This window comes from Hyperolius riggenbachi, chromosome 6 (assembly GCF_040937935.1).
Source record: "Hyperolius riggenbachi isolate aHypRig1 chromosome 6, aHypRig1.pri, whole genome shotgun sequence".
Classification (NCBI taxonomy): Eukaryota; Metazoa; Chordata; class Amphibia; order Anura; family Hyperoliidae; genus Hyperolius; species Hyperolius riggenbachi.
The window spans coordinates 331,784,678-331,810,853 of record NC_090651.1 but is presented as its reverse complement, the minus strand read 5'-3'; the positions used below and the strand labels follow the sequence as shown (position 1 = coordinate 331,810,853).

Below are 26,176 nucleotides of genomic sequence, written 5' to 3'. Positions count from 1 at the left end.
GCTCCATTCCACTAGGAATTGCGATTGTGCTGCAATTGTGTTTCTTCCATCAGGTGTACAGCGCGATTGCAGTGCATTTTACATTTGTGATTTTTGAAAAACATAAACTAGTGGGAAATTCCCAAATAGAAGGAAAAATGCCATAGTGGTACGATTACTATGCAGTTTTCCTTCGTTTATATACAAAGTATAGGAGCTGAATCACACATAAAATGTGGCAGGACGATGATTTGTGCTCGAGAAAAATTGCCCCGCAAACAGATCTCACTAATAGAAACAGTCACTGCAGTTTCCAGTTTACTGTGCCTAGTGTTTTGCAATCCACTTAAACATGTGCCGTACATACTTGAGTATAAGCCGACCAGAGTATAAGCCGGCCCCCCAACTTTTACCTTAAAAAAACCTGGGAAAAATGTTTGACCCATGTATAAGCTGGGGGTGGCAAAATCCACAACGCCACTCATATGGTGATGGCCCGCCACAACCATATATTAGAAAAGCAGCATAAATTCAGCAGATTGCAATAATAAGCCAGAACATAGGCCTACAATAGAAGTGGACATCCAAAGATCTCCTGTTGCAAAGTTGAAGCTTGCATAAAGATAAAGCAAGGAATGCGGAGACACGTAGTCATGTATCTAAAACTTGATATAGGAATGCAAGGATTCTCACCACTCAGTAGACACTGTCCCTGTATGCCTTCCAAGGCTGCAACTCCTATGGAGATGTCAAGTGTGTGGGTCCCTCAGATGATGCACCACCATGCATATAGTGTGGGGCAATGTGGGGGTTACTCTAAGAGTAGTGGCTCAAGTATAAGCCGAGACACCCACTTTTTTGGCCCAAAGATGAGGCTTATACTTGAGTATATACAGTAAGTAAGAATAATGGCGGCACCACATACAATTGCTTTCCAGTCTTCCCCCTACCTTCTTGGTGGCAGGAAGGAGAGGTGATTCATCGCACGTTATTGTTACAAACTACTAGTGTTGGTGAATTCCAGACACCGTGGTTCGTAACACTAACAGCCACATTCAGCACCCTTTTAGCACTGGACAGCAGGATGGGCTGTGTTACATTTGGCTTTGATACTTACTGATTTCAAGCTGGAAGGAGAAAGTATACGAACTAGTGATGGTCGGAAATGCCGATTTCCGCTCCCGTGAAAAATCCGCTTTCACCAATGCCGATTACCTCTACTGGTTACGCTTTCCGCTACTGATTTCCGCATTTCGATGTGGATTTTCGTGGAAATTTCCACCAACTTTAACATCAATTTTCTCAAAAACTACAATTTTTTTTGAATTTTTTTCCTCTTGTTTCCACTCTTCTGCTTAACATACCCTGAAAGTTTCTACCACCTATGGGGGATTTACTATTAACCGCTAAAGTCGGCGGCATACCGCATATCGGTATTTTACATTACATAGTTACATAGTTATTTGGGTTGAAAAAAGACATACGTCCATCGAGTTCAACCAGAGAACAAAGTATAACACCAGACTGACCCTCACATACCCCTGTTGATCCAGAGGAAGGCAAAAAACCCTTACAAGGCATGGTCCAATTAGCCCCAAAAGGGAAAAAATTCCTTCCCGACTCCAGATGGCAATCAGATAAAATCCCTGGATCAATATCACTGAGAATTACCTAGTAATTGTAGCCATGGATGTCTTTCAACGCAAGGAAAGCATCTAAGCCCCCTTTAAATGCAGGTATAGAATTTGCCACAACTACTTCTTATGGCAATGCATTCCACATCTTAATCACTGTTACTGTAAAGAACCCCTTTCCTAAATAAATGGCTAAAACGTTTTTTCTCCATGCGCAGATCATGTCTTCTAGTCCTTTGAGTCAATGGACGTTGACGTTAGCGGTTAATAGCAAGGCATCGTAATTTGGGAACAAGAGGAATTTTTTTTTTTCAAAAAGACCTTGTAGTTTTTGAGAAAATCAATGTTAAAGTCGGCGGTAATTTCCACAGAAATTTGTGAGAGTTCCGCGAAAATCCACCTACCACACTTATATTAGCAATTTCCGAATTCCGATGCGGAAATGCAATTCCTGATCGGAAATTCGAAAATTGCATTTCCACGGAATCCGAACAAGCATCCCTAATCCGAGCTAAATGGAACGCACCCCGTCCTGCTGTCCAATGCTAAAACAGTGCTGAATGCGGCTCGTCGGGTTCCAGGACAGGACGTCGGCATCCTGTAAAAGTATTGGAAAGGGTTAATAATGCAGACATGGCCTGTGTGTAATGCACATTAAAACAGGTTCTCCACAATATGCCTTTAAAAACCACGAGCCTGAAACAGGTCTCCAAACCAGCTGACAACTTAATACTTCAAATACCGACAGCAGCTTCTTTAAATTTCTTGGCTTTCCTAAAAGGCTTATTGCCAGGATGTTGAGGGGGGAAAAAATTAAATTTCATACAAACATCACACATATGGAACAAAGAGATACACTACAGTAGATTAATTAAAGCAGCGTTTAAAAGTAAATAGGATTATTAAAAAGTAATTATTGCTTTCCTTTCCAGCAGCGGCGGCGGCGGGGAAAGGCAGTGAAATGAGGCAGAGGAAATAGACGCAGCCTGTATATAGCAGAAAGGACACATCAGCCTCCCGCCTCTCCAGGCGCACACAAGATAATTACTCAGCAAGATCAGCCGCACAATGCTAACCCACTGCACTGACATATTCTGAAAGGGGAACTAAATCCACATTCATCTAACAAAGGAGTCCTCAGCCAAGCGCTATTTACATCTAAAGTGTGGTTAAAACATAACCCAAAACGATTTATAAGGTAAAATTTTTCCTCACATTTTTACTGCTGGCAGGTGATGTCAGTGGAAGGAGATGCTGCTTGCTTTTTTGGCAGTTGGAAACAGCTGTTATTTCCCACAATGCAACAAGGCACCCACAGTGTGATGTCAGGACCTCAGAGCCGTGAGGCGCGGACATCACACTGTGGGAGGGGTTTCACCACAATATCAGCCATACAGAGCCCCTGATGATCTGTTTGAGAAAAGGAATAGATTTCTCATGGTAAAGGGGGTATCAGCTACTGATTGGGACGAAGTTCAATTATTGGTGATGGTTTCTCTTTAAAGGGAACCTAAATTGATGAATAATAGAGTTTAATTTACCTGGAGCTTCTGAAACAAAAAGCCCTAAAATATTAACCAATCGGTCTGTCATTAAAGTATATGAAATATGTGAGGTAGCCTCTTTATGTCCCTCTTAAGATGCTAATCTTTTTATGGGCTAACAGGGACCTTAAAGGGAATGTCCAAGCAAAATAAACAAATAAGTTTCACTTACCTGGGGCTTCTACCAGCCCCTTGCAGCCATCCTGTGCCCCGTAGTCACTCACTGCTGCTCCAGTCCCCCGCTGGCAGCTTGCCGACCTCGGAGGTCAGGGCCGCATTGTGTACATTTTTACGCATTCCCGCTAGTGCAAGAACATTAACACATACATTTTTACGCATTAGTGGTGCAATGCGAAAAAATGTACGCATTAAACCATTAACGTGTAAAATGTATGTGTTAATGTACCTGCACTAGCGGGAATGCGAATGCAGCCCGCCGACCTCTGAGGTCAGCAAGCTGCCAGCGGGGAACTGGAGCAGCAGTGAGTGACTACGAGGGCCCAGGATGACTGCATGGGGCTGGTAGAAGCCCCAGGTAAGTGAAACTCATTTGTTTATTTTGCTTGAACCTTTTGGAAAGCTCAATCAATAAATATTGTCCAGGAAATCAGTTGGTAAATATTGAATTAAATCATTCGATAACCAGTTAAAACATCAATTTATTACAACATTTTAAAATTACACACATAAAAGAATGTTTGCATAGCCATAACAGTATTATAGTATTTGCAACAATGTAACAATGATAACAGTTTGTTCCCAATAAGGGTAACACTGATTTGGAATATTGTCCCCTATATCTGGCCAACCATTTTTTGAATTCGGTGAGATCCCTTCGGGACATCTGTGTCCATATATATTTCTTACACTTTATTATATAATACCGAGATTATACTTGATTTTCTCATTGCGTTTCGTGAATGCCAAACCAGATGTTGTTCACTTCTTCAGGAGTAGTATATTTTCCTGGCTAATTTGTATCACACGTTTGGCTGAAATCCATCGAAATAATTTTGAATAACACAAGTTTCAAATGTAAATCAAACAATGCAGATGATATAAATCATGTTCAGTGTAAATACACATATGGAATCTTACAATGATTGATTATTTGTATGCAATGATGGAATAGGATTAGGCAGTTATTGCTGCACACAGTCGAAATGTGGCTCTTACTTGGAGCTTCTACCATCCCCCTGCAGATGTCCTGGGCCCGCGCCGTCACTAAGTGATCTTCAGTCGTTCCCCCCCCCCCCCCAACACGAAGCCTCTTCCGGCCGACTGGCGAGTCGATGGGCCCTGCACATGCGCGGCCGTATGTGTCCTCAATCACGCTCTCATTGCCAGGAGCGTTCTGTGCATGCGCAGTGCATATTTTTCGTAATGCACATGCACAGAGCCCCCCGTCCATGCCAGCCCGATTAGGAGGTGCGCAGACAGGGGCCGCGCATCAAGGCGAAAGTAGAATGCTGCTGGGCACCGGAGGAAGGCTTTGTAATGGTGCAGGTACAGGATGTCTGCAGGGGGCTGGTAAAAGTTAAACTCTTTTTATTCATCAGTTTAGGATCACTATAAATTGTATCTGCATTGACACACACAGACTATCTTAGAAGTAAGCAGTTAATAACAGCACTAATAGCTTAAAGAGAAATTCCGACCAAGAATTGAACTTTATCCCAATCAGTAGCTGATACCCCCTTTTACATGAGAAATATATTCCTTTTCACAAACAGACCATCAGGGGGCGCTGTATGACTGATATTGTGGTTAAACCTCTCCCACAAGAAGTTTTGAGTACCGTGGTACTTCTGGCAGTTTCCTGTCTGTGAACCTTGTTGCATTGTGGGAAATAGCTGTTTACAGCTGTTTCCAACTGCCAAAAAAGCATGCAGCAGCTACATCACTTGCTAACAGTAAAAATGTCACCATGTAATAAATGTCAGAATGTGAATCAGGGATTTAAAAGATTTTACAATGGGAAAACACTGACTAAATCATTTATACATAATTATTGTAAAAATGAAGCACTTTTTTATTATATTATTTTAACTGGAGTTCCTCTTTAAAGCAGATCTGAACTGAAAATTAAAAGTCAAAATAAACATACACACGTCATACTTACCTCCAGTGTAGTCTACTCCTTAATCTCTTTCTACTGCACCATGTCCTGTTTGTCCACTGGTGAATGGAATTCTCTGTCCTCCAATTTAAAAACATGTCCATAACCCTATAACAGTGTCCTGGTCAGCTCACTGTTAAATGTAATATCGCCAACTTGAGCCATAGGGGGACATAGACATTACCTTGCTCAGCAGTTGTCCTTTCAGTTATAACTGACAGCAACTGATATATAACTGACAGCAACTGGAATATTCAGTTATGACAAAATCTTGGTTTGGTTTGCATTTTGAAATTTATCACATGTGGGGACATCTTTACTGCTGCCAGGTGCACCTCTGTGGAATGTTTGTTTGTTATATGTTCTGAACTGAATGGAAACAACACCCGGGCCCATATGCAGTTAACTTTTTCTCCTGAGTTTTCTTCAGGGTGATATTTTTGTATTTGTCAATAGAATGCATTTTAAGCCATCAGAAAGCAAGAAAATACTCAAAATACTTTTGATAGTACTTTTTCATTCACTTTTTAGTACTTTTTTAATTGAAAAATGATGGAATTGAATTTTAATTTAAAGATGAAAAATTATCTCCTAGGAGAAAACTCAGGAGAAAAAGTTCCCCTTTTCTCCTGTTTTTTCTCCAAAGAGATATTTTTTCATCTTGTATTTAAAATGACTTTTCAGCACTTTGCAATTGAAAAAGTACCAGAAAGTAGGTGAAAAAGTACTAGCAAAACTATTTTGACCCTTTTCTCACTTACTAGTGGCTTTAAAGGCATTTTATTGATAAGTTTGAAAATATCACCTAGGAGAAAACTCAGGTGAAAAAGGGAATTGCATGTGGGCCCTGGTCTCCCAGAGTTTCCTGGGAGAAGAAGTTCTGCATAATAAACAGCCTAGGCTGTGATATCATTGGGAGGTCGGGGTTACATACCAAGTTTTATTATTAATATTTATTGTATTTATATGTATTTCTGATTCTGATTATAAAGCGTCAACCTATTGCTGCACACATCCAGTCTGAGAGGTTTAGATAAAACAATGCTGACCCAATCCTGAGATTGCTGAGAATATGGACGAAATGAGCAATATAGAGCATCTTAAAGAAAACCTGAACTGAAAATTAAAAGTCAAAATAAGCATACACAAGTCATAATTACCTTCCATGTAATCTACTCCTCAGTGTCTTTCTCCTGTCCCGCGTCCTGTTTGTTCACTGTGTTCAAGTGAATTTTCCGTCCTCCATTTTGAAAATTGCCATTACCCATAACAGCTTTCTGGTCAGCACACAGTTAAACTGTAACATCGCCCACTTGAGCCATAGGGAAACATGGACATTACCTGGTACATCAGTTTTCTTCTCAGCTATAACTGACAGCAACTGATATTTTACTGACAGCAACTGATATATTTCAGTTCTGACAAAATATTGTCAGAACTGGAAGGGATTATTATCATAAGAAAATGGTGAGCTTCTGAGAGGAACTGATGGCAAGGTAACTATGCAATGGTCATTTGAAGTTACCTCATGTCTTTATTTTAAATATTTTTACTCAGTACAGGTTCTCTTTAAGGCTTCTTTCCCACCAGGACGTTGCGTTTTAGGGGACGTTATGGTCGCATAACGTGCCCCTAATGCAACGCCTGGTGGTGCTGAAGGAGGACGCGCTCTTGGTGCGCCTTTTTTGTGCTGTGCGATGCGAAGACCACGTGATCCGCATCACGTGGTCCCGCCAGCCAATCGCCGCACAGAGCGGCCGCTCCAGGAAGTAAACACTGCACGTCACACCGTGTAGTGAATATTAATTAGCCATGTGGCTTGCCGCAGAGGAGGAGGGGAGACCTCCTCCTCCAACATTACTGAGCATGTGCAAACAGTCTAACGTGGCTTAGCCCAGTATAACGTACAGCATGCAGCACTTTCTTTAAACTTGTTGCGTTATAATGTAACATAACGTGGGCACTGTGAACAGATCATTGATTTTTCATTGCTGTGCGGTGGGCTGCGTTACAGGCTGCTGTAATGTGCGCTTGTAACGTCTTACTGTGAAAGCAGCCTAAAAGCTTCTTTGACTCTTCTGATGTTATCTTCTGCTTCATTTGTTTCTCCTTCCCAGCCGGGAATGGAACCATGTCTACATAACCAGCTGCTGTCTGAGGCTGCATCCATACACATCAATGAACAGGAATGGTCTAACGCTGCTCAACACGTACTTGCTGTTAGTAAACATGGACTTACAGTTCAGCCAAGCTCTGATGGAGACTGTAGGATGACTCTTAGTGGCTGTGCTCCCAACCGCCAAGACACTGCAGTGATTGAGACCAGGAGCCCAATGGTTCAGTATCGTTTGGATATGTTGGTTAGGAAGGAGTAATGAAATATACTCACAAAGGTGGGTTGCACTCCTGAAACCACCCTCAGAGCCTACGAGAAATTAAACTGCTCGGAATCCCAGGTCTAGCTCTCCTTGGATTATTGAAACACTAAGTGTGCAATAACCTACCCCGAGGGCTTGGGCTAATACTAAAAAGGACTGTAGGAGGCACCCTAAAATACCTGATATCTGAATTATGACTATAGCTTTAGGAGTAGTAGGATCTTACCTCCTTCAATGAACAAAACCATATGTGGTAGAATTAATCTATAATTATGCACAGAAAGACAACGCGTTTCACGGGTACTGGCCCGCTTCCTCAGGTCAATAAAAAAGTGCCTAAGTCTGCAGTAATTGCGAGTGTGGGCGCCCGTTACGCATGTTTATTACAATAACAAAAAATGCAGGCTTGCAAATCAAATGCACATCTTGCCATTGAAAAACATTGCCTGCCATTTCACATAGTGCAAGTGTGGCCCCACAAGTGCAGCTTTAATCAAGCAATCTGTCCATTTTGTAGTCTCCACAATTCATTCAAATAACATCAGACTGATGGCTATAGTGGGATTTCAAAGTGATGTAAAAGCTATATATATATATATATATATATATATATATATATATATATATATATATATATATATATATATATATTTATTTATTTATTTTTTAAATGTGGTATCACCTGCATGGGTATGTTAAGTCCAGTTCATTCAAAAAAATCAGTGCTTTTTTTTTTTTACTTACAATCAATATACCTTGCACACAGAAGCTCTCTGTTGCGTTTGCTTTAGTTTTAGCTCATTCAGAGAGTAATCAAAGAACAAGCTGGGACCTCACCTGGCTGTTAAGCCTCCACAGCTAAAATGAAAGTAAAGGCTTATACACATGTCCCAACAATCTGCCCAACTATCTTCTAAATTTGGTCTGTTGGGAGATAGTTGGGCAGGTGTACAGCTGGCAAACAACCAGATGACCAACTGATAACAGGTAGTTTGCAAGATCCAAATGGTGGATCAACCTGCCCAGGTTGGCCGCAAGTGTACAAGTCTTTTGAACAACTTTGTTGTTTTTGAACTCAGACATGTTGTGCAGTGTGTCATTTATCTTGTGTGCATAGTATTTAAGTGAGTTGGTTGTTTAGTTGGTTGACGTGTGTGTACATACTTGTCGTGTAAACAACTTGTTGTGCGGTTGGTTGTGTATTATGTTGGATGTGTGTATGAGTCATAAGTCTATTAAACTTTTCAGTGACTTTTTTAAAGGACAACTGAAGTGAGAAAAAGTGAAAAGACTACCATATTTATTTCCTTTCACACAATACCAGTTGCCTGGCAGCCCTGCTGATCTATTTGGCTACAGTACTTTCTAAATAACACCAGAAACAAGCATGCAGCTAATGATGTCTATAATGTCAGAAACACCTGATCTGCTGCATGCTTGTTCTGGGTCTATGGCTAAAATTATTAGGGGCAGAGGATCAGCAGGAATGCCAGGCAACTGGAGGTACATTTTGACTATAGTTCTACTTTGAAGCAAGTCAACAAAGTGCTTCCAATATATTAGGTATTTGTTTAGTATAGGCAGTAAAAGCTACTTGCCCCAATGGAATTATTATACATGATGTCAGTGCCCAGTCTGGCCAGTGGCTGGTCTCCTGGCTATTGGTGGAGACGGGAGGAAAGTGTTACATGCATCCTGAACTACCCCTGGGGCCACATACTGTATGTACAGCATAGGAGTGTGTAAACTGAACCCCAAGGGGCACACACTACCCAAACCGGAGCTTGTTTTTTTGCAAATGCCCGACTTACGAACGACCCGCCAATACGAACGGCATGGATTCAGTGGGCTCGATTCACAAAGCGGTGATAACCCAGTTAAAGACTTTAGGCGTGATAACCATTTTTATCATGCCTAAACTCAGTTTAGGCATGATAAGTTTAGGCATGTTAAGTTTAGGCATGATAAGTTTAGGTAAGTTTAGATTGCGCGCAAAGTCCCGCACGCAAAGCAGCGCCATTAAACTCTATGCAAAGTGCACCAGACTTTGCTAGCGCAAAACTTTTGATCAGCTGTGCACTGCGGTGCTAGCCCAGTTGGTGCTTAAACTTATGACACCTAAAAACTTATCACACCTAAACTTATCACACCTAAACTTATCATGCCTAAACAGAGTTTAGGCGTGATAAAGGGCTTTTCACCACGGTGCTAACTGTTAGCACCGCTTTGTGAATCAGGCCTAGTGTTTCCATGGGAACAAGCCAAAATAAAATGTTCAAATTAGACTTGTAGTTTTTGAGAAAATTAATTTTAAAAAATACAAAGAAAAAATGGCTTTTAAACTTGTATAAGCAGGCACAGAGGGCAGAGGTGACACAGAGGGGGACACTGGAGGCCCAGGGGGCACAGAGGAGGTACAGGGGACAGAAATGGCACAAGTTCTGACTTAAGAACAGATTCAGGTTAAGAACGAACCTACAATCCCTATCTTGTTCGTTAACCTGGGACTAACTGTATCTTGTCTATGCGGTGTAATTGCCTGTAAATATCGATATAAACGGGTACATACTGCAACTGTATTTTGGAATGTAAGCTCATAAATGTGCATGAAACATACTATCTCTTCACATAGTGGGGATATAATAATAATTCCAGTATTAATACCGCGCTTTTCTCCTGGCCGACTGAAAGAACCAGAGGTGCAGCCACTAGGGGCGCACTCTATAGGCAGTAGCAGTGTTAGGGAGTCTCACCCAAGAGCTCCTTGCTGAATAGGTGCTGGCTTACAGAACAGGAAAAGCAGAGATTTGATCCCAGGTCTCCTGTGTCAGAGGCAGAGCCCTTAACCATGACACTTTCCAGTCACCATGTAATATGTTTGTGTTTCCCCTCTCTTCTATAGATCCCTCACATAAAGGTGGGACCAGAGGAAGCCCCCAAGCTCCAGTACCTGCGCTTTGCATCGGTCAGCCTGTACCCAAGCAATGAAGACATCAGCTTGGCTGTTTCTCACATCCTGAAGTCTTTTCACAACCCTTCCACCAGCCTTATCTGTGCCAAGGCCGAGTGTAAGTTTTTTAATGCCTAACTGACTGCAGAATCCTACTAGAGAAATTCCGATAGTAATCATCAGGTGAATACGAACATTGTATAGAAGCAAAGTGGTGTATAGAACAGTTGTTACGTGGGTCAAACTTGTCATTTGTAATTTTACATTGTAATTTACAAGTAGGAGGCAAAATCGCAATACAAAATGTGGGAAAAAAATGGCAATTAATTTTGTTTGTAACCGTAATCAGGAGCCGTAATTTTGTGCCAAATTTAGTTAATAGCAAAGCCCACATACATGCTATCATCACCAAATGTGCTATGTATATTAAGGGGAATAAACTCAGTACAATGACATCATAAAATGATGACATCATGCACAGCACAGCACAAAATTATGCAAAATTACCACCACACTTCTTTCCTTATTAAGGTGTAGAGATAAGTTTTTACAGTGAGAGAGTTATCTTATCACTTCAGTCGTTAAAGGTGCGTACACACGCACTACCAGCGGCAACGATGGGTCTGCCGGACCCTCCTGCTGGGCGGACGTTCAGCCGACAGTAGCACATGTGTATACGCTGTCGGCGGACTGATAAGGCTGTTTCTGAACGATCAGAAACAGCCTTATCAGTCCGCCGACAGCGCGTACACACGTGCTACTGTCGGCTGAACGTCCTCGCAGCGGGAGGGTCCGGCAGACCCGTCGTTGCCGCCGGTAGTGCGTGTGTATGCACCTTAAGTTACCTTCTCTGTAGTTATTTTCACATGCACTTAATTAACAGCCTGTCTTTAACTTTAGAATTCTGTAGTCTTTTTAAAGTGGTCTGAAACTCCGACATAACATTCAACAAAAATGTGTTTTCCTACTTTTTATTACTCATACAGTTATCATATTTGCTTTTGTGCGTAATATTGTCTGTTTACAAATTACAAGTTTCCAAAGTGTAGTTTATTTTGCCCTGAAAGCTGGCATTGCATTTTATCCAAACTGCTTTTTTATATATTAGCATCTTCTAATGAGCTTTTCTGACCTGTGTGTGTCTGAAGCACAGAGAGCATGACAGAGAGCTCCTTTTCACTTGTCAAAACTGTGTTTACACACATTGTAACAACATTGGAATGTAAACAAAAATACTGTTATCTCCAGTTTGGATGCAGATTTGAAGCTGAATAGCAGGACAAAGTGCTTTGTTTAACCATTTCAGTGATGTTCTGCTAAACACCATTTCTGGGATAGTAGCTTTCAAGCTGTGAGGAATCTTTTAGAGCAAAGTAGAAATGCTGGCTTTCAGACCACTGTATGGATTGAATAGTTAACTTTAGAGATCTCTCCTTAACTTAAAGACAGAAGAGTTAAAGTGGATCCGAGATGAAAAACTAACTATAACAAGTAACTTGTCTATATATCTTATCTAAAGTTTACATAGTTTACACAGCAAATCTATCTGCAAACAGCTTTAATAGAATATGATTGGTTATTCCTGTGATACAACGACAGCAGCCATGTTGTTTGTAAACATTACACAGAAGCAGGCTTATCTGCATCTTGAGCAAAAAAAAACTAATCCCCCCTCCTCCTCCCTCCTCCCCCCTCCTCCCCTCTGCCTCTGAAATCTCTGGCTAGTGGCTAGTATTACCTCCCCCTCCTCCTGCCCAGACTGAGCTCCCATGAGCCCTTCCTACTGTCTGAAAGTGCCTTGGCTCTCTGAAAACCTGTGGGCGTGGCTTGTTTAGTTTATAGGTAATTAGAGTATTAAAACAAAAACAAAAAGTATTTGGCGGAGGAATGCCCTATAAACAATAGGAAAGGAACACAATTATGCAATGAGTAAAAGGTCATCTCGGATCCACTTTAAGTTTACTACATGCCTTATCACCATGGTGATAACATTAGAAACAGCTCGGGATCGTTATTAAAGACAGGAGGTAAGCTTAGTCAGTGAATTGAGGCCATTGTAGTGTGAAACCGGAAGAAATTTGTTAATAAATAAAAGTGGTGCATTTGGATAACTAAACAGGACTTTTGCTGCATGTAAACCTATTTGTAAACTGTCTGGATGTGTTATGTACATGAGGGGGAGGAGCTTACTGCATTATAGTAGGAATGCCTATTTATGATTTGGTGGAAATTCCAATTCCCGCCAGTGCCAATTTCCGATTTCCATGTCCCGGATTTCCTTTTTTTCCAATTTCCGATTTTTCAATTTCTGAAAAGTATTTTATTTGTCATTTTTTGCATCAGAGAACCCCGGAAATCGGAAATCAGAAAAACGGAATCTTGTGATTGGTCTAAAATTATCACGGTAATCTGCGGAAAAAAATCTGCATTCTCTGATTCGTCTAATGCTTCCAAGTTCTGTGATTGGACTAAAATCACAGAGTTGCAGCAAATCCGATTTCTGCAGAGTTCCATTTTCCAAATTCCGATTGGAAATGGCGATTTGCGATCAGAAATGTGGTAATTTCAATTCCGCAGAATCTGAATGAGTATCCCTACATTACAGCCTGTGGTTTGATAACAGGCAGTTCTAGTTGCATGAGAGTTCCATTTTAATCCTGTATAGATAGGTGCACAGTTTCAGGCAAGCAGAGCTACACAATGAGCATTTGAACTTGAAATGCTCCGTTACAAAGGTAATCCTTATAATTTACAGTAATCAACTTGTTGGCTTTGAGAACTTGCCTTGTTTAATGTTGGGTTTAGTTAGGCTGTAAAACAAACCTTTCTAGCCCGGGATTGGCTTTGTGCAGCGTTCTGAAAGCCAAGCCCGTTGTGCGTTTCCTGCAGCCCGTGCTGTTTCGCCTGCTTCCGGAGAGAAGGAGTGGAATCTGTGAAATTCATTGAACACGTCTGGTTTCGTAACCTCAGTAACGTTGAAACGTTCTCTTAAATTAAGTGCCAGTGGGATTGTGTCACTCAGCAGGGAAGGCTTTTATTTTCTGTTTTATGGACACTGAGCAAAAATCTGTAGTTTTTTGAGAAGAGCGAGTAAACCCGCAATTAGGCGTTAATCGCCTTAGTGAGTTAAATTACATAGCTGAAATAATTGGAGCGTTTATATTTAACCAGATCTGCCCAGCGTCCAGTCCCTTTGCTGACAATTGTCATCTTCAAAAAAGCTGTTCAGAAGGGCGGAATGTCCTTATTTTACATCTTGCGGGGACGGCACGGGGGATTGAAGTCTTAAAAATGGTGAGCTTGCGATGTTAACACAACCATGTGTTCACATAGAGGAAAGTACAGCAGCAGAGGTCTCACTGGTGACTCATAAGGAGAAAAACGTGTATCAAAGGACGTGAGAGCCCACCTTGTAGACTTCGGGGGATTCACCAGCTTCTAGACAATATAAATATGCTGCATGCTGCTGCTGGAATGTACAATAATTACCTGTTGGACCACTCTGACCCACTCTTCTTCACCTGCTGTGCTTTTTAAATCTGACTATCATCTGTGTTTTTCCTAGTAACTGGCTATTACGGTTGCAGCAGTACATGGACATTGAGTTTAATTCAACCCTGATAAAGACCCCTCCTAGGGGCGAAACATGTAGGGTCACCTTGTTTATGTAAATTAGTATAGATTGCAGAATAGCACTTACCCGACCAGGCTGTAGTAGGGTATACTGTCTTTAGCACACATCAGTTAGACAAGGGGTGTCCAAACTTTTTTTAACCAAGGGCCATATCACTATTTTTGAAATTGTTTGGGAACCGAACTAGTAAAATTAAACTGATGGATGCTGATTGCCTCTAGGTACACAATGCATATTGTACAGGTAGTCCCTGATTAACAAACAAGATAGGGGACTGTAGGCTTACTCTTGAGATTATTTGTATTTCTATTTGCCCCCTGTTCTTTAAGTGACCTTCTCTGTGACTCCACTGTGCCACCAGTGACCCCCTCTGTGCCACCAGCATCCCGCTCTCCTCCTCCTGTTTCTGCGCCCTCTCCTGTCTTTCAGTGTCCCCTCCTCTCCCCCTGTCCCTCCTCCTCTCTATCTGTGCTATCTCTGTGCCTCCTCCAGTCTCCCTGTTCCCCCTTTGTGCATCATCCTCTCCTTCTCTTCCCCCTCTGTGTCTCCACTTTCCATCTATGCCCCCTGTGTGCCTCTTTTTGTGCCCTCTCCTCTCCCCCTCTGTGCCTCATGTCCTTCTCTGCCCCCTCTTGTCACCCTGTGCTCCTGTGTTTGTATCCCCTCTATCCTTCTTTCTCCTGTCCTTCTGTGCATCCTTCTACCCTCTGTGCCACCTCACGTTCTTCTATGCCTCCTTATGTCTCCTTGTGTGTCAACTCCTGCCTTCTACTCTCCATCTGGTGCCTCCTCTCCGACCATACCTCTTCCTCTTACCCTGTTCACATACACTCACCTCTTCTCCTTCTCCAACTCGATTGACTGTGGCATGTAGTCCTAAAGCAGTTCTTTTATTTACTACATATACTGGGGATATATACCCCTGGCTACATATACTGGGACATATACCCCTGCCTACATATACTGGGCACATATACCCCTGCCTACATATACTGGGCACATATACCTCTGGCTACATATACTGGAGCATATACCCCTGACTACATATACTGGGACATATACCCCTGATTACATATACTGGGCGCATATACCCCTGGCTACATATACTGGGACACATACCCCTGACTACATATACTGGGCACATATACCCTTGGCTACATATACTGGGCGCATATACCCCTGGCTACATATAATGTGCACATATACCCCTGCCTACATATACTGGGCACATATACCCCTACCTACACATACTGGGCACATATACCCCTGCCTACATATACTGGGCACATATACCCTTGGCTACATATACTGGGCACATATACCCCTGGCTACATATACTGGGACATATACCTCTGACTACATATACTGGGCACATATACCCTTGGCTACATATACTGGGCACATATACCACTGGCTACATATACTGGGCACATATACCCCTGGCTATATATACTGGGCACCTATACCCCTGGCTCCATATACTGGACACCTATACCTCTGGCTGCATATACTGGGGACTACTATACCCCTGACTACATATACTGGGCACCTATACCCCTGGCTCCATATACTGGGCACATATACCCCTGGCTCCATATACTGGGCACATATACCCCTGGCTCCATATACTGGGCACATATACCTCTGGCTACATATACTGGGGACTACTATACCTCTGACTACATATACTAGGCAACTACAGTATACCTCTGGCTACATACACTGGGGACTACTATACTCATGGCTTCTTATACTAGGGACACCTATAGACCTGGCTACCTATGCTGGGGGTACCTATTTTGGGGGAACTGCTGTCAGATTATCTGCATTTTTGTGGAACCGCTGTTAACAGATTAAGTGAATTTTGGGGAACAGCTGCCAGATTATGTGTATGTTGGGGGAACTGCTGCTTCCACATTGTCTATTTTGGGGGAACCACTGCTATATTATCTGTATTTTGGAGGAACTTCTACCAGATTATGTGCCTTTTTGGTGAAATGCTGTCAGATTACATCTATTTTTAGGGGATACACTACGGCAGAGCTCAAACTTCCCCGGCAGACCTTTTACATCACTGCTAATGACCACGCCCATGTTATGCTTGACGACGCCCATTTCATCCGCGGTGCAGGGGTTTTTAGGATGAGTCCACTCACCTCTTTTCCCAGGACTATACCCCTGAGTAGGAGGACAATCAAGACATAGCAGGAGGTCAGAAACAGGTGGCCAGCAAAGCAGGTGAGGTATTAAGAAACTACCAGGAATATAGTTAGGACATAACAAGTAGTCTGCAACAGGTGGTCATCAATTAACAAGTATTAAGCAGGAACAAAATCAGTTGGTAGCAGGTAGTGAGCAACTGGTGGTCAGCAGTCAAGCCAAGATATTGGGGAACATAGCAGGTAGTGAGCAACTGGTGGTCATCAGTCAAGTTAAAGTATCGGGTAGAAGGCAGGAATTAAGTCAAAAGGTAGCAGGTAGTCAGCAATCCGGGGATATAAAATCAAATACATGCAAACAAGCTGAGTCAGATCAGGGATCACAGGAATGGGTGAAGCAGAGCAGGAGATTAGGTAACGGACAGCCAGAGTCATTAAGACAAAATCCTGGATGAGCTGGCAAAGCTTTCCTGGCCGGGAGACTTTCAAGAGCTCAGCATGTGTGGCAGCTTATGAGACCAACTTAGACGCAGTAAAACCAGAAACACTGCTGGAAGGAAGTCAGCAAAGGCTGTGGCTCACTACCAAATCCGAGCATCAAATCCAGGAAGTATTGTGACATTGGCATACAAATCAAGCGTATGACCATTACAGTCATGGCCAAAAGTTTTGAAAATACTGCTTTACTGCAACAGTTTTTATGATGGCAATTTGTATATACTCCAGAATGTTATGAAGAGTGATCAGATGAATTTCAAAGTCCTTCTTTGCCATGAAAATAAACTTAATTCTAAAAACAAAACAAAAAAAAACATGTCCACTGTATTACAGCCAGGGGCCTAATTACAAATCATGGGGGCCTCCAGCAAAACGTTGGTGGAACACCTTACTGTTCACAACCCTTCATTTGCCTCTTCTAGGTGACCATTACAACCTGGGGGCCCATCTCACAAGGCTCATAAAACAAGGGTGGCCATCAGGATCTTCATACCCATAACATGTGTAGCCACAAAAACACCTGATCTGGAGTAACAGAGAAAGGGAAAGTTAGAAGCTGGGGCCCCCTCACACCTCTGGGTTCCCCTGTAGTCGCAGGGGCTGATCCCCCCCCCTACTTACGCCCCTGATTACAGCCCTGCCACAAAAGGATCTGCTGAGATCATTCAGTAATCTTCTCGTTAACACAGGTGAGAGTGTTGGAGATGGTCTGTCATGCTGTCTGATTAGAATAGCAGACTGGATGCTCTAAAAGGAGGATGATGCTTGCTCTTTCTCTGTTAACCAAGGTTATCTGCAAGGAAACATGTGCAATCATCATTGCATTGCGTAAGAAGGGCTTCACAGGGAAAAATGTTGCTGCTACTAAGATTGCACCTAAATCAATCATTTATTGGCTCATCAAGAACTCTAGAGAAGTGTTGTGAAGAAGGCTCCAGGGAGCCAAATAAAGTTCAGCAAGCACCAACACCATCTCCTAAAGAAGATTCAGCTGTGGGATCAAGGTGCTACCAGTGTAGAGCTTGCTCAGGAATGGCAACAGGCAGGTGTGAGTGCCTCTGCATACACAGCGAGGGGAAAACTTTTGGATAATGGCCTGGTGTCAAGAAGGGGAGCAAAGAAGCCACTTCTCTCCAAGAAAAACATCAGGGACTGACTGATATTCTGAAAAAGTACAGGGATTGGACTGCTGAGGACTGGGGTAAAGTCATTTTCTAATGAAGTCCTTTTCCAAACTTTTTGGGGCAACTGGCAAAATTATTGTCATGAAAAGAAAAGGTGAGCTCTACCATCAGTCCTGTCTCATGCTAACGGTAAAGCAAACTGAGACCATTTATGTGTGGGATGCTTCTCATCTAAGGGAGTGGGCTCATTCATCAGTACCAAAACATCCTCCAACAGCAACTTTTTCCAACCATCCAAGAACAGTTTGGTAAAGAACAATGCCTCGTCCAGCATGATGGAGAACTTTGCCATAAGTGATAACTAAGTGGCTCAGGGAACAAAGCATTTGCATTTTGAGTCCATGGCCAAGAAACTCCCCAGACCTTAAAGGATACTCAAGGTGAAAATAAACTGATGAGAAAAATCAATTGTATCCATCCCCCGTCTCCTAAAAATGACTTTTTAGATATACCACAGTTTAATTTTATATTTGAATCTAGTTTTGTAAGTTCTTACTGTTTCATTGTCTCTGCTCAATGACACCTTCATTGAAGTATGCTAGAGCTCAAATCTATGAATTATTGAGCCTTTGTATCTCTTTCCTGCTCCCTGAAGCCATTTACTGATGTGAAAGTATTTTATGTCTGGAATTACTAATCAGTGAGGTTTATGCTATAGTCTCACCCAGTCCGACCCAGACAGAAACTGTCACTTGCATACCTGATTTTTAACTCTTTCAGGCAGATAAAGAAAAAAGGAACACAGCCTAGTAATTTGTGTGCTAGGCACTGTACATACCCATGCCTATCCCATCATGTCACATGTCACCTCGGGTATCCTTTAATCCAATTGAGAACTTGTGGTCAGTCCTCAAGAGGTGAGCGGACAAACAAAAACCCACAAACCCTGACAAACTTAAAGCATTGATTATGACAATTCGAAGGTTTCTTTTTTTTTCTTGAAGAAGCGACCACATCTACATCCCAAAGGCAGAGTTGGGATGGTAACTCCCTACAGTACATGTGTTTATACTGGTTGCATGTTGGGCAGCCAGCAGAGTGTGGGTACCCATTTGCTTTGTTTTATTAACACTGATACAAGACCACAGATAGGCTTCCTGCACACTGCATGCGATTCCGATTTCGAATCGGTTTTTACAACCGATTCCAATTTTTAATCGTTACTGCATGCTGCGTTTTTTTCCTCCATTTTTCTGTTAATTGCATTCAGGGAAAATCGAAATTGCAAATCGGAATCGGAAACGGAATCGCAAAATGGATTTGCAGTAAGCAGGGAGCCATAGGTAGCGCCCATTCTCCGTGTTACCCTGTTTTTATTTCTCCGCATAATACACAGCCATAAATGCTTGCCTCAGACCCATTTTTTTTCCACTGAGGGAGGAAGTCACCGGTTTCCCTGGAGCAACAGCTGCATAAACATCTTCCTGAATCTCAACTTAAAAGATATAAAAATGAATAGAACATTTTCCTGAACTTGAAATCTGCTCATTTATGAATCAGTTGAAAGCAGTAAATCTGGCTTCACAAAGTCAAGTGAGATTCCCCTTTCACTAAGGAACTGCAATATGGAAAAATATGACACTCAGCTGGCTTTCATGTAGCAGCAGCAGAAGAAAATTCTTAACGCCCCTTTGTTTTTTTATAAAAAGATGAAAACACTCATTTAAAATTTAACACAATTTGTAACACAAAAAAGTTCAATTTCCATAGTCTATAAAAACAGTTTCCCTGGTGCAGAAGGTCACAAGGTCGCTGATTTTCACTGCAGCTACTACCTATTTTTGGTCAATTAAACATCTAATCAGAAGGGGTGATCAATTAAATGCAAATATGTCAGCATTTATGCAAATGTATGCAACATTTGTATGCAAATATAAGCAGCTTGAAAATGGGCCAATCAAGTCCCACCCAGGTTTAAAATGATTGGTCTATTTTCAAGCTGCATATATTTGCATAAATGTTTGTTTACACTCTGAAATATTTGCATTTCATTGATCATTCCTACTAATCATCAGGAAGAAACATTGTCAAGCGTATGGCCTGTATTATTCTGTTCCTTTCTATTCCTGGCCAACAGAAATACAGACTTATCAGTCATTGGTATTCAGCATTTCCAGCTGAGTGTTACCAGTCCACAATCACGGCTAGGGATAATGGGAAGTGTATTTCTGTGTCCAGTCAGTGCAGGAGGCGGCAATTACCAGACCCAATAGGCATGGCCGGCCTTTGACCTGAGCGACCGGAGCGGTCACTCAGGGCGCCGGCTACCAGGGGGGTGCATGTGATGTGCATTCAACTGGCCCTGGCCGCATTTCTACCTGCTGACTGTGGGTTCCCTCTGTGGCTGCTGCGAGAGGTAGCTCCGCCCCCTGGTGCCCCGCCCCTCTCTCACAGGCGATGTCTGTGCTGCGCACTATTTAGAGAGAGACCTGCTTGTCACTCCTAACTCCTGGCAATCTTCTGTCCCCAGCTACAAGCTGCAAAGTAAGATTTCCCAACTGCCTCCCGGTTGGGGAAATGTGTGTGTGTGTGTGTGTGTGTGTGTGGGGGGGGGGGGGGGGGGCTATATGCGCTAAAGGGGGATCTGCTTGTATACTATACACTATTTATCTGCCTAGCTATATACCATAAAAGGGGGATCTGTTTATATATACTAAAGGGGGGAAATCTGCCTACATACACTAAAGCCAGGATCTGCATATATATACTTAAGGGGGAATCTGCCTACATACACTACAGGGAGGGGGTTCTGCCTATATACACCAAAAGGGATCTGCCGATATACTAAAGGGGAGATCTGCCTACAAACACTAAAGGGGGGAATCTGCCTATATACACCAAAAGGGATCTGCCGATATACTAAAGGGGAGATCTGCCTACATTCACTAAAGGGGGAAATCTGCTTATATACACTAAAAGGGGATCTGACTATATACACTAAAGGGGGGGTCTGCCTATATACACTAAAGGGGATCTTGCACACGGGCAAGTGTGTGTGTGTGTGTGTGCACGCACGATGCGTCCCTCTTGTGACTGCCGCATGTCATTGTGCTTAAACATAACATGCGCTGTCAGAAGAGGCAGACAGCAGGACCAAGAAGGTAGCAGGACAGGTAATATACATGCTGGTGTCATGCAGGGGCCGCGTAAGAGTTAAGGGGGGAGATTTGGGGGCCCTGGGAGCTCAATTTTCTGAGGGGGCCCAGGTTATCTTTGCCTCAGGGCCCCATCAGACCTTGATCTGGCACGGGAGTAAGTATCTGGGGGCCCGGAGTGTAGCTATTATGCAGATTTGCAGATTGCGGACGGAGCCCAGACCCCGTGGCGGACTCGTCACGTTGCGTTCATCGCTCACCTCTTTATCGCTCGCAGTTACTGCTGCACACCTGATCAACTACGATGGCCCGACGATCATATCTGATCAATACATACAACCAATTTCAGCCCGAAATTGGTCGCATTGTTAATCGGGCAGTTTCTTGGCGGCACCAAATTTTATCTGATTCGACAATAAATATCGAATCGGATGGTTGATCGGCCACCAAGTCAATAGATATCTGGCCATTAGACCATCTTAGCTGATCAGTTCTAATTAGGTGGATGGGATGTTCGTGTCCTAATTCTTCCTCACGTATGTGTCCGCCAGATATATCATTTTATTGCTTCTTGATAAAAAGGGTTGTCATTTTCTTTTAGGAAGTAAATCGGGGTTATTTTTTGTGGCCAATTTAGGTGTAGAAGTTGTAAAACTTGTTTTAACGTTTTTCCTTTATGGTGACTCCATTCATGCTTTACCTATGAAGACTTCGTATGTTGGGCCACGTTTTCATTTAACCTTCATTTTTGTGTCTTTGTATCCGGATCTTTGTGTGTTCTATAAAAACCTTCCTGGATTCTCAGCACTTTGTGCTGCGCGGAGATGTGTCTGGCTGTGAAACACGTGTGCGCGATGTGTCAAATCAAACTCATGACGGCTGCTAAGAATAAAATTAAAATAGAATGCGGATGTTACACAATGCTGCCCTGTTATTTCAACAATCTCCCTCGTGTTCCCCCCTCCACAACTCCCACTTCTTTCCTACCTATTTATCTCAAAGGTCTTCTTATTTTAATTAATGCCTCGGTTCGCACACAGGTTCTTTTTTTTTTATGCATTTAGTAGAACATTATTTTAATTAATGCATACAAATGTTTTAGTTTAAAATAAACTGAAAAAGTTTGCAAAAGAAAAATGTGGAATACCTGCTGCACTATTTCAAAGATCCTCACCTCCTCCACAGTGACCTACAGGTGCCTTCTCACTCCCACTCAGTCTGAACTACTGCTCCTTTAGTCACATGAGCATACAAGGAGGAAAAGCTTGCTGGGTCATCTGTGGCCACACCTCCTTGCTGACTAATAGCCTGTCATCAGGGCCGGGCCAAGGCAGAGGCGAGAGAGGCTCCAGCCCCAGGGTGCAGTGTAGGAAGGGGCGCACAACTCACTCAGCTATCATTCCCCTATTGTGTTTGAAGCAAAGAGAAACAATAAAAAGGGTTACATGGCAGTGACTGCAAGCCAGAAAGGTAGAGATTAAGGTGTTGGGGGCCCTGGGGCTCCTCTTACTCTAATGACAAATTAGTGTGTGACAGCTGGGGTGGGAGGGATGGGGGGAAGCACTTTGGTGTCTCAGCCTTAAGGTGCTGGAGGGCCTTGACCTGGCTCTGCATGTCCTGGATGCCAGACTTTAGTTGGGAGGCGTGGCCTCAGACTGCATGGCGTAAGTGGAGCAAACAGGCTGCTGGGAGTTGCTAGACTTCGGAACTATGAATTGATTTAGCAGGTATTTTCCTTTTCTGTTTTGCAAAAACTGCAGAGTTATTGTACAGAATGTTTCTGTGCAATAACTACCTAATGACCGCGTCACGCCAATGGGCATGAGCGCAGTGGAAGCCCCAGGACCGCCTAACGCCAAGTTGGCGTCAAGTCCTGGAGCTGCAGTTTACCAGGGAACGCGTGCGCATGCGCAATCATTCCCTGCTGATTCACAGAGCTCCGCTATCAGCCTGCTAGCCGCGATCGCTGCTAGCAGACTGTTTTCAGCCAAAAGGAGAAAAGGGAAATTCCCTTTGTTTACCTGCGTGCAGCGCTGCGATCTCCTGCAGCGTTGTACAGGGGACACTTGGCTGTCCCTCAGAGCGGCTGGGGAATGAAGCCCTCTCATAGGCTGAGGCAGGGAAGAGGACAGATCGCCATCCAGTGCTAGTTTAGGATGGGGAAGGAGGAAGGGAGGGAAAAGCCTCTTTTTTTTTATTAAAAAAAAAAAAAAAAAGATCGCATCAGCGATCAGTGACCTCCTAAAGAGTGCCCTGTTAAAGCCAGGGGTTACCTATTTAAAAATCAAAAAGTCAGATACTCACCTAATGAGAGGGAAGGCTCGGTCCTAATGAGCCTTCCCTCTCCTCTCCCGGTGCCCTTGGTGCTGCACTGGCTCCCCTGTCCGTCCGCCGCCGCAGGGACTTCGGAGGTCTTCGGGAGCACTCGGGCTTCCGAAGACGGGCCGCTCCATACTACGTACGCGCGAGTGCGTCATAGAGGGCGCTCGCGATTGCGTAGTATGGAGCGGCCCGTCTTCAGGAGCCCGAGTGCTCCCGAAGGCTTCCGAAAGCTCCCTTCTGCTGCGGAAGTGGCAGTATTTGACCGAACTGGTCGAATACTGTCACGGGGGATCCTGCGCGGGACCGGGCACCGGGAGAGGAGAGGGAAGGCTCATTAGGACCGATCCTTCCCTCTCCTTAGGTGAGTATCTGACTGTTTGATTTTTATAATGGTAAACATTCACTTTAAGGACAAGAAAATTAGAAAAGATTAATTTGTGTGCTTAGTTGTAGGGCTGTGCAGTACGCTGACAAAGCTGCACAGCCCTGTATTGTGAAATAAATGGACTGGTCACTAGGGGGTTGTAAGCCTACGGCCCTGAAGTGGTTACATTATGTAAAACTGTGTTCTATTAAGTGCTTGGACTTCAGAATTAAATCAGAAGTACCCTCAGTATTAAGTACCCAGAGGTGCCCCTGACTAAAGGGACATCTCGTCAGTGGAATGCTGAGAGCTGGGTGAGTAACCTCTCATTTACACTCTGCTAGGGACTCTGCATAGGGAAGGAGGGAGAGAGGCACTCAGGGAGGGGAATGAGCCGCCTTCCATCATCAGGCGCCTGTAGGCACGTGCCTGCACTGCCTTATGGTAAATCCGGCCCTAAATACTGTACTCTCGTTTTCTCTCCCCATTTTCCGTTGGCTTCAAAAAAAAGTCTTGCTGTGCGCAGCCTTGGTGTGCTAATCAATGGGAATTGAGTTTCAGAAACCAAATTTCATCTGTAGTCAAATCTTCCTACTTTCATCTGAAGAGCATTGCAAAGATTAAGCATCTGATTCCCCCAGAGGATCTTCCAACCCTAGTTCACGCCTTCATTACATCACGGCTGGATTACTGCAATGCCCTTTATGCTGGCCTCCCCAAAAAGGACCTGCGTCGCCTGCAATTAGTGCAGAATGCTGCTGCCAGATTGCTAACAAACCAGCTTCCCCACTGTCACATTACACAGATCCTTCGCTCACTGCACTGGCTACCTGTAGAATGGAGAATACTCTTCAAGTTTGGACTGCTGACATTCAAATCCCTGCACAACTTGGGCCCTGGATACATGAAGGACTTGCTGAAGCTGTACCACACCTCTCACAACCTCAGATCAGCAAGTTCTATAAACTTGGTCACTCCCAGATTGCACCTCAAAACCTCTGGAGACAGAGCTTTCTGTCATGCTGCCCCTACTCTTTGGAACTCCCTACCACACCTAGTAAAGACAGCTTCATCCCTGGAGTTATTCAAATCCAGACTGAAAAGACACCTGTTTAGCCTGGATTTTCTGGACTTATAGAATTCTTCCTCTGTGCCACGATTTACCAATCAACCAATAATTGGTCTGAGCCATGCTTATGCGCTTTGAGTCCTACGGGAGAAAAGCGCTTTACAAATGTTATTTGTTGTTGTTGGTTTCACTTCATGTATGGCTAGCTTGTGAACAGAAAGACGATCCTGAGCCCGGTATCAGATTTATTTATATAACAACAGCAATTAACATCTACGTAAAACAGGTACAATCAGCGAGAATTGCGCTGTTGTTTTTGTGCCGTCAAAACATGGAATTGGGGTACAGTTTACTGTTTACCGACGTAATTACTATGCTGGGATTTGAGGCGGTCTGACAGCGCTCATTCCGTCACCTTTCCATTGTTTATTCATAAATTACAAATCACACATAGGAGTCTTTCAGGTTTCTTCTGTCACACAGGTGTAGCCAAAACCAACATCATCACTTCACTTACGTGTTGTGACAAGTCACAACAAACCTGCCAAAAATCAATGCATAAAATGAAAGGAAAATGGAAATTTACAGTGAAAAAAAATAAAAAATATGAGATCATTTTCTGAGAAATGTTTTATTGGAAAGACACATACGCCTGCCAAAAAGAAAATAATAATAAACAGAGGATTTGTGTAAGGATTGGATTGTGAGAGCAATGCCAGCGTATTAGAAAGGAACTGTAACCAAGGATTGAACGTCATCCCAATCAGTAGCTGATACCACCTTTCCTATGAGAATTCTATTCCTTTTCTCAAATAGATCATCAGGGGGCTTTGTATGGCTGATATTATGGTGAATCTCTCCCCTCCCCCCTCCACCACAGTGTGATGTCAGGACCTAGGTCAGTTTCCTATCTGTGAACCTCCTTGCATTGTGAAAAGTAACGGCGGTTTCCAACTGCCAAGCAATCAGCATCTCCCTCTGTGCATACGTATATATGTATAAACAAAAATAACCTTTTAGCCTATCGCATTGCTAGTGGGTGTGGTTATAGATAATGGCAGATGGAACAGTCTAGTTTTTTTCGTGCCTGCATTTTTCTTGCCTGCAAGCAGTAAAGATAATCATCTTTACTGCTTGCAGGCAAGAAAAAAACTAGACTGTTCCATCTGCCATTATCTATAACCACACCCACTAGCAATGCGATAGGCTAAAAGGTTATTTTTGTTTATACATATATACGTATGCAC

General features: G+C 43.1%; 1 protein-coding gene across 8 annotated transcripts in view; it reads left to right on the top strand.

Annotated features, from left to right (window-relative positions):
- Positions 1-26,176, top strand: part of GRIK5 (glutamate ionotropic receptor kainate type subunit 5) — a 793,047-nt gene that overhangs the window by 550,573 nt on the left and 216,298 nt on the right. For all 8 annotated transcript variants that reach the window (XM_068241459.1, XM_068241463.1, XM_068241457.1 and 5 more), the window contains one exon: positions 10,557-10,722. In XM_068241459.1, coding sequence (XP_068097560.1) covers positions 10,557-10,722 — 166 coding nt within the window. The remainder of the gene's footprint in view (positions 1-10,556; positions 10,723-26,176) is intronic.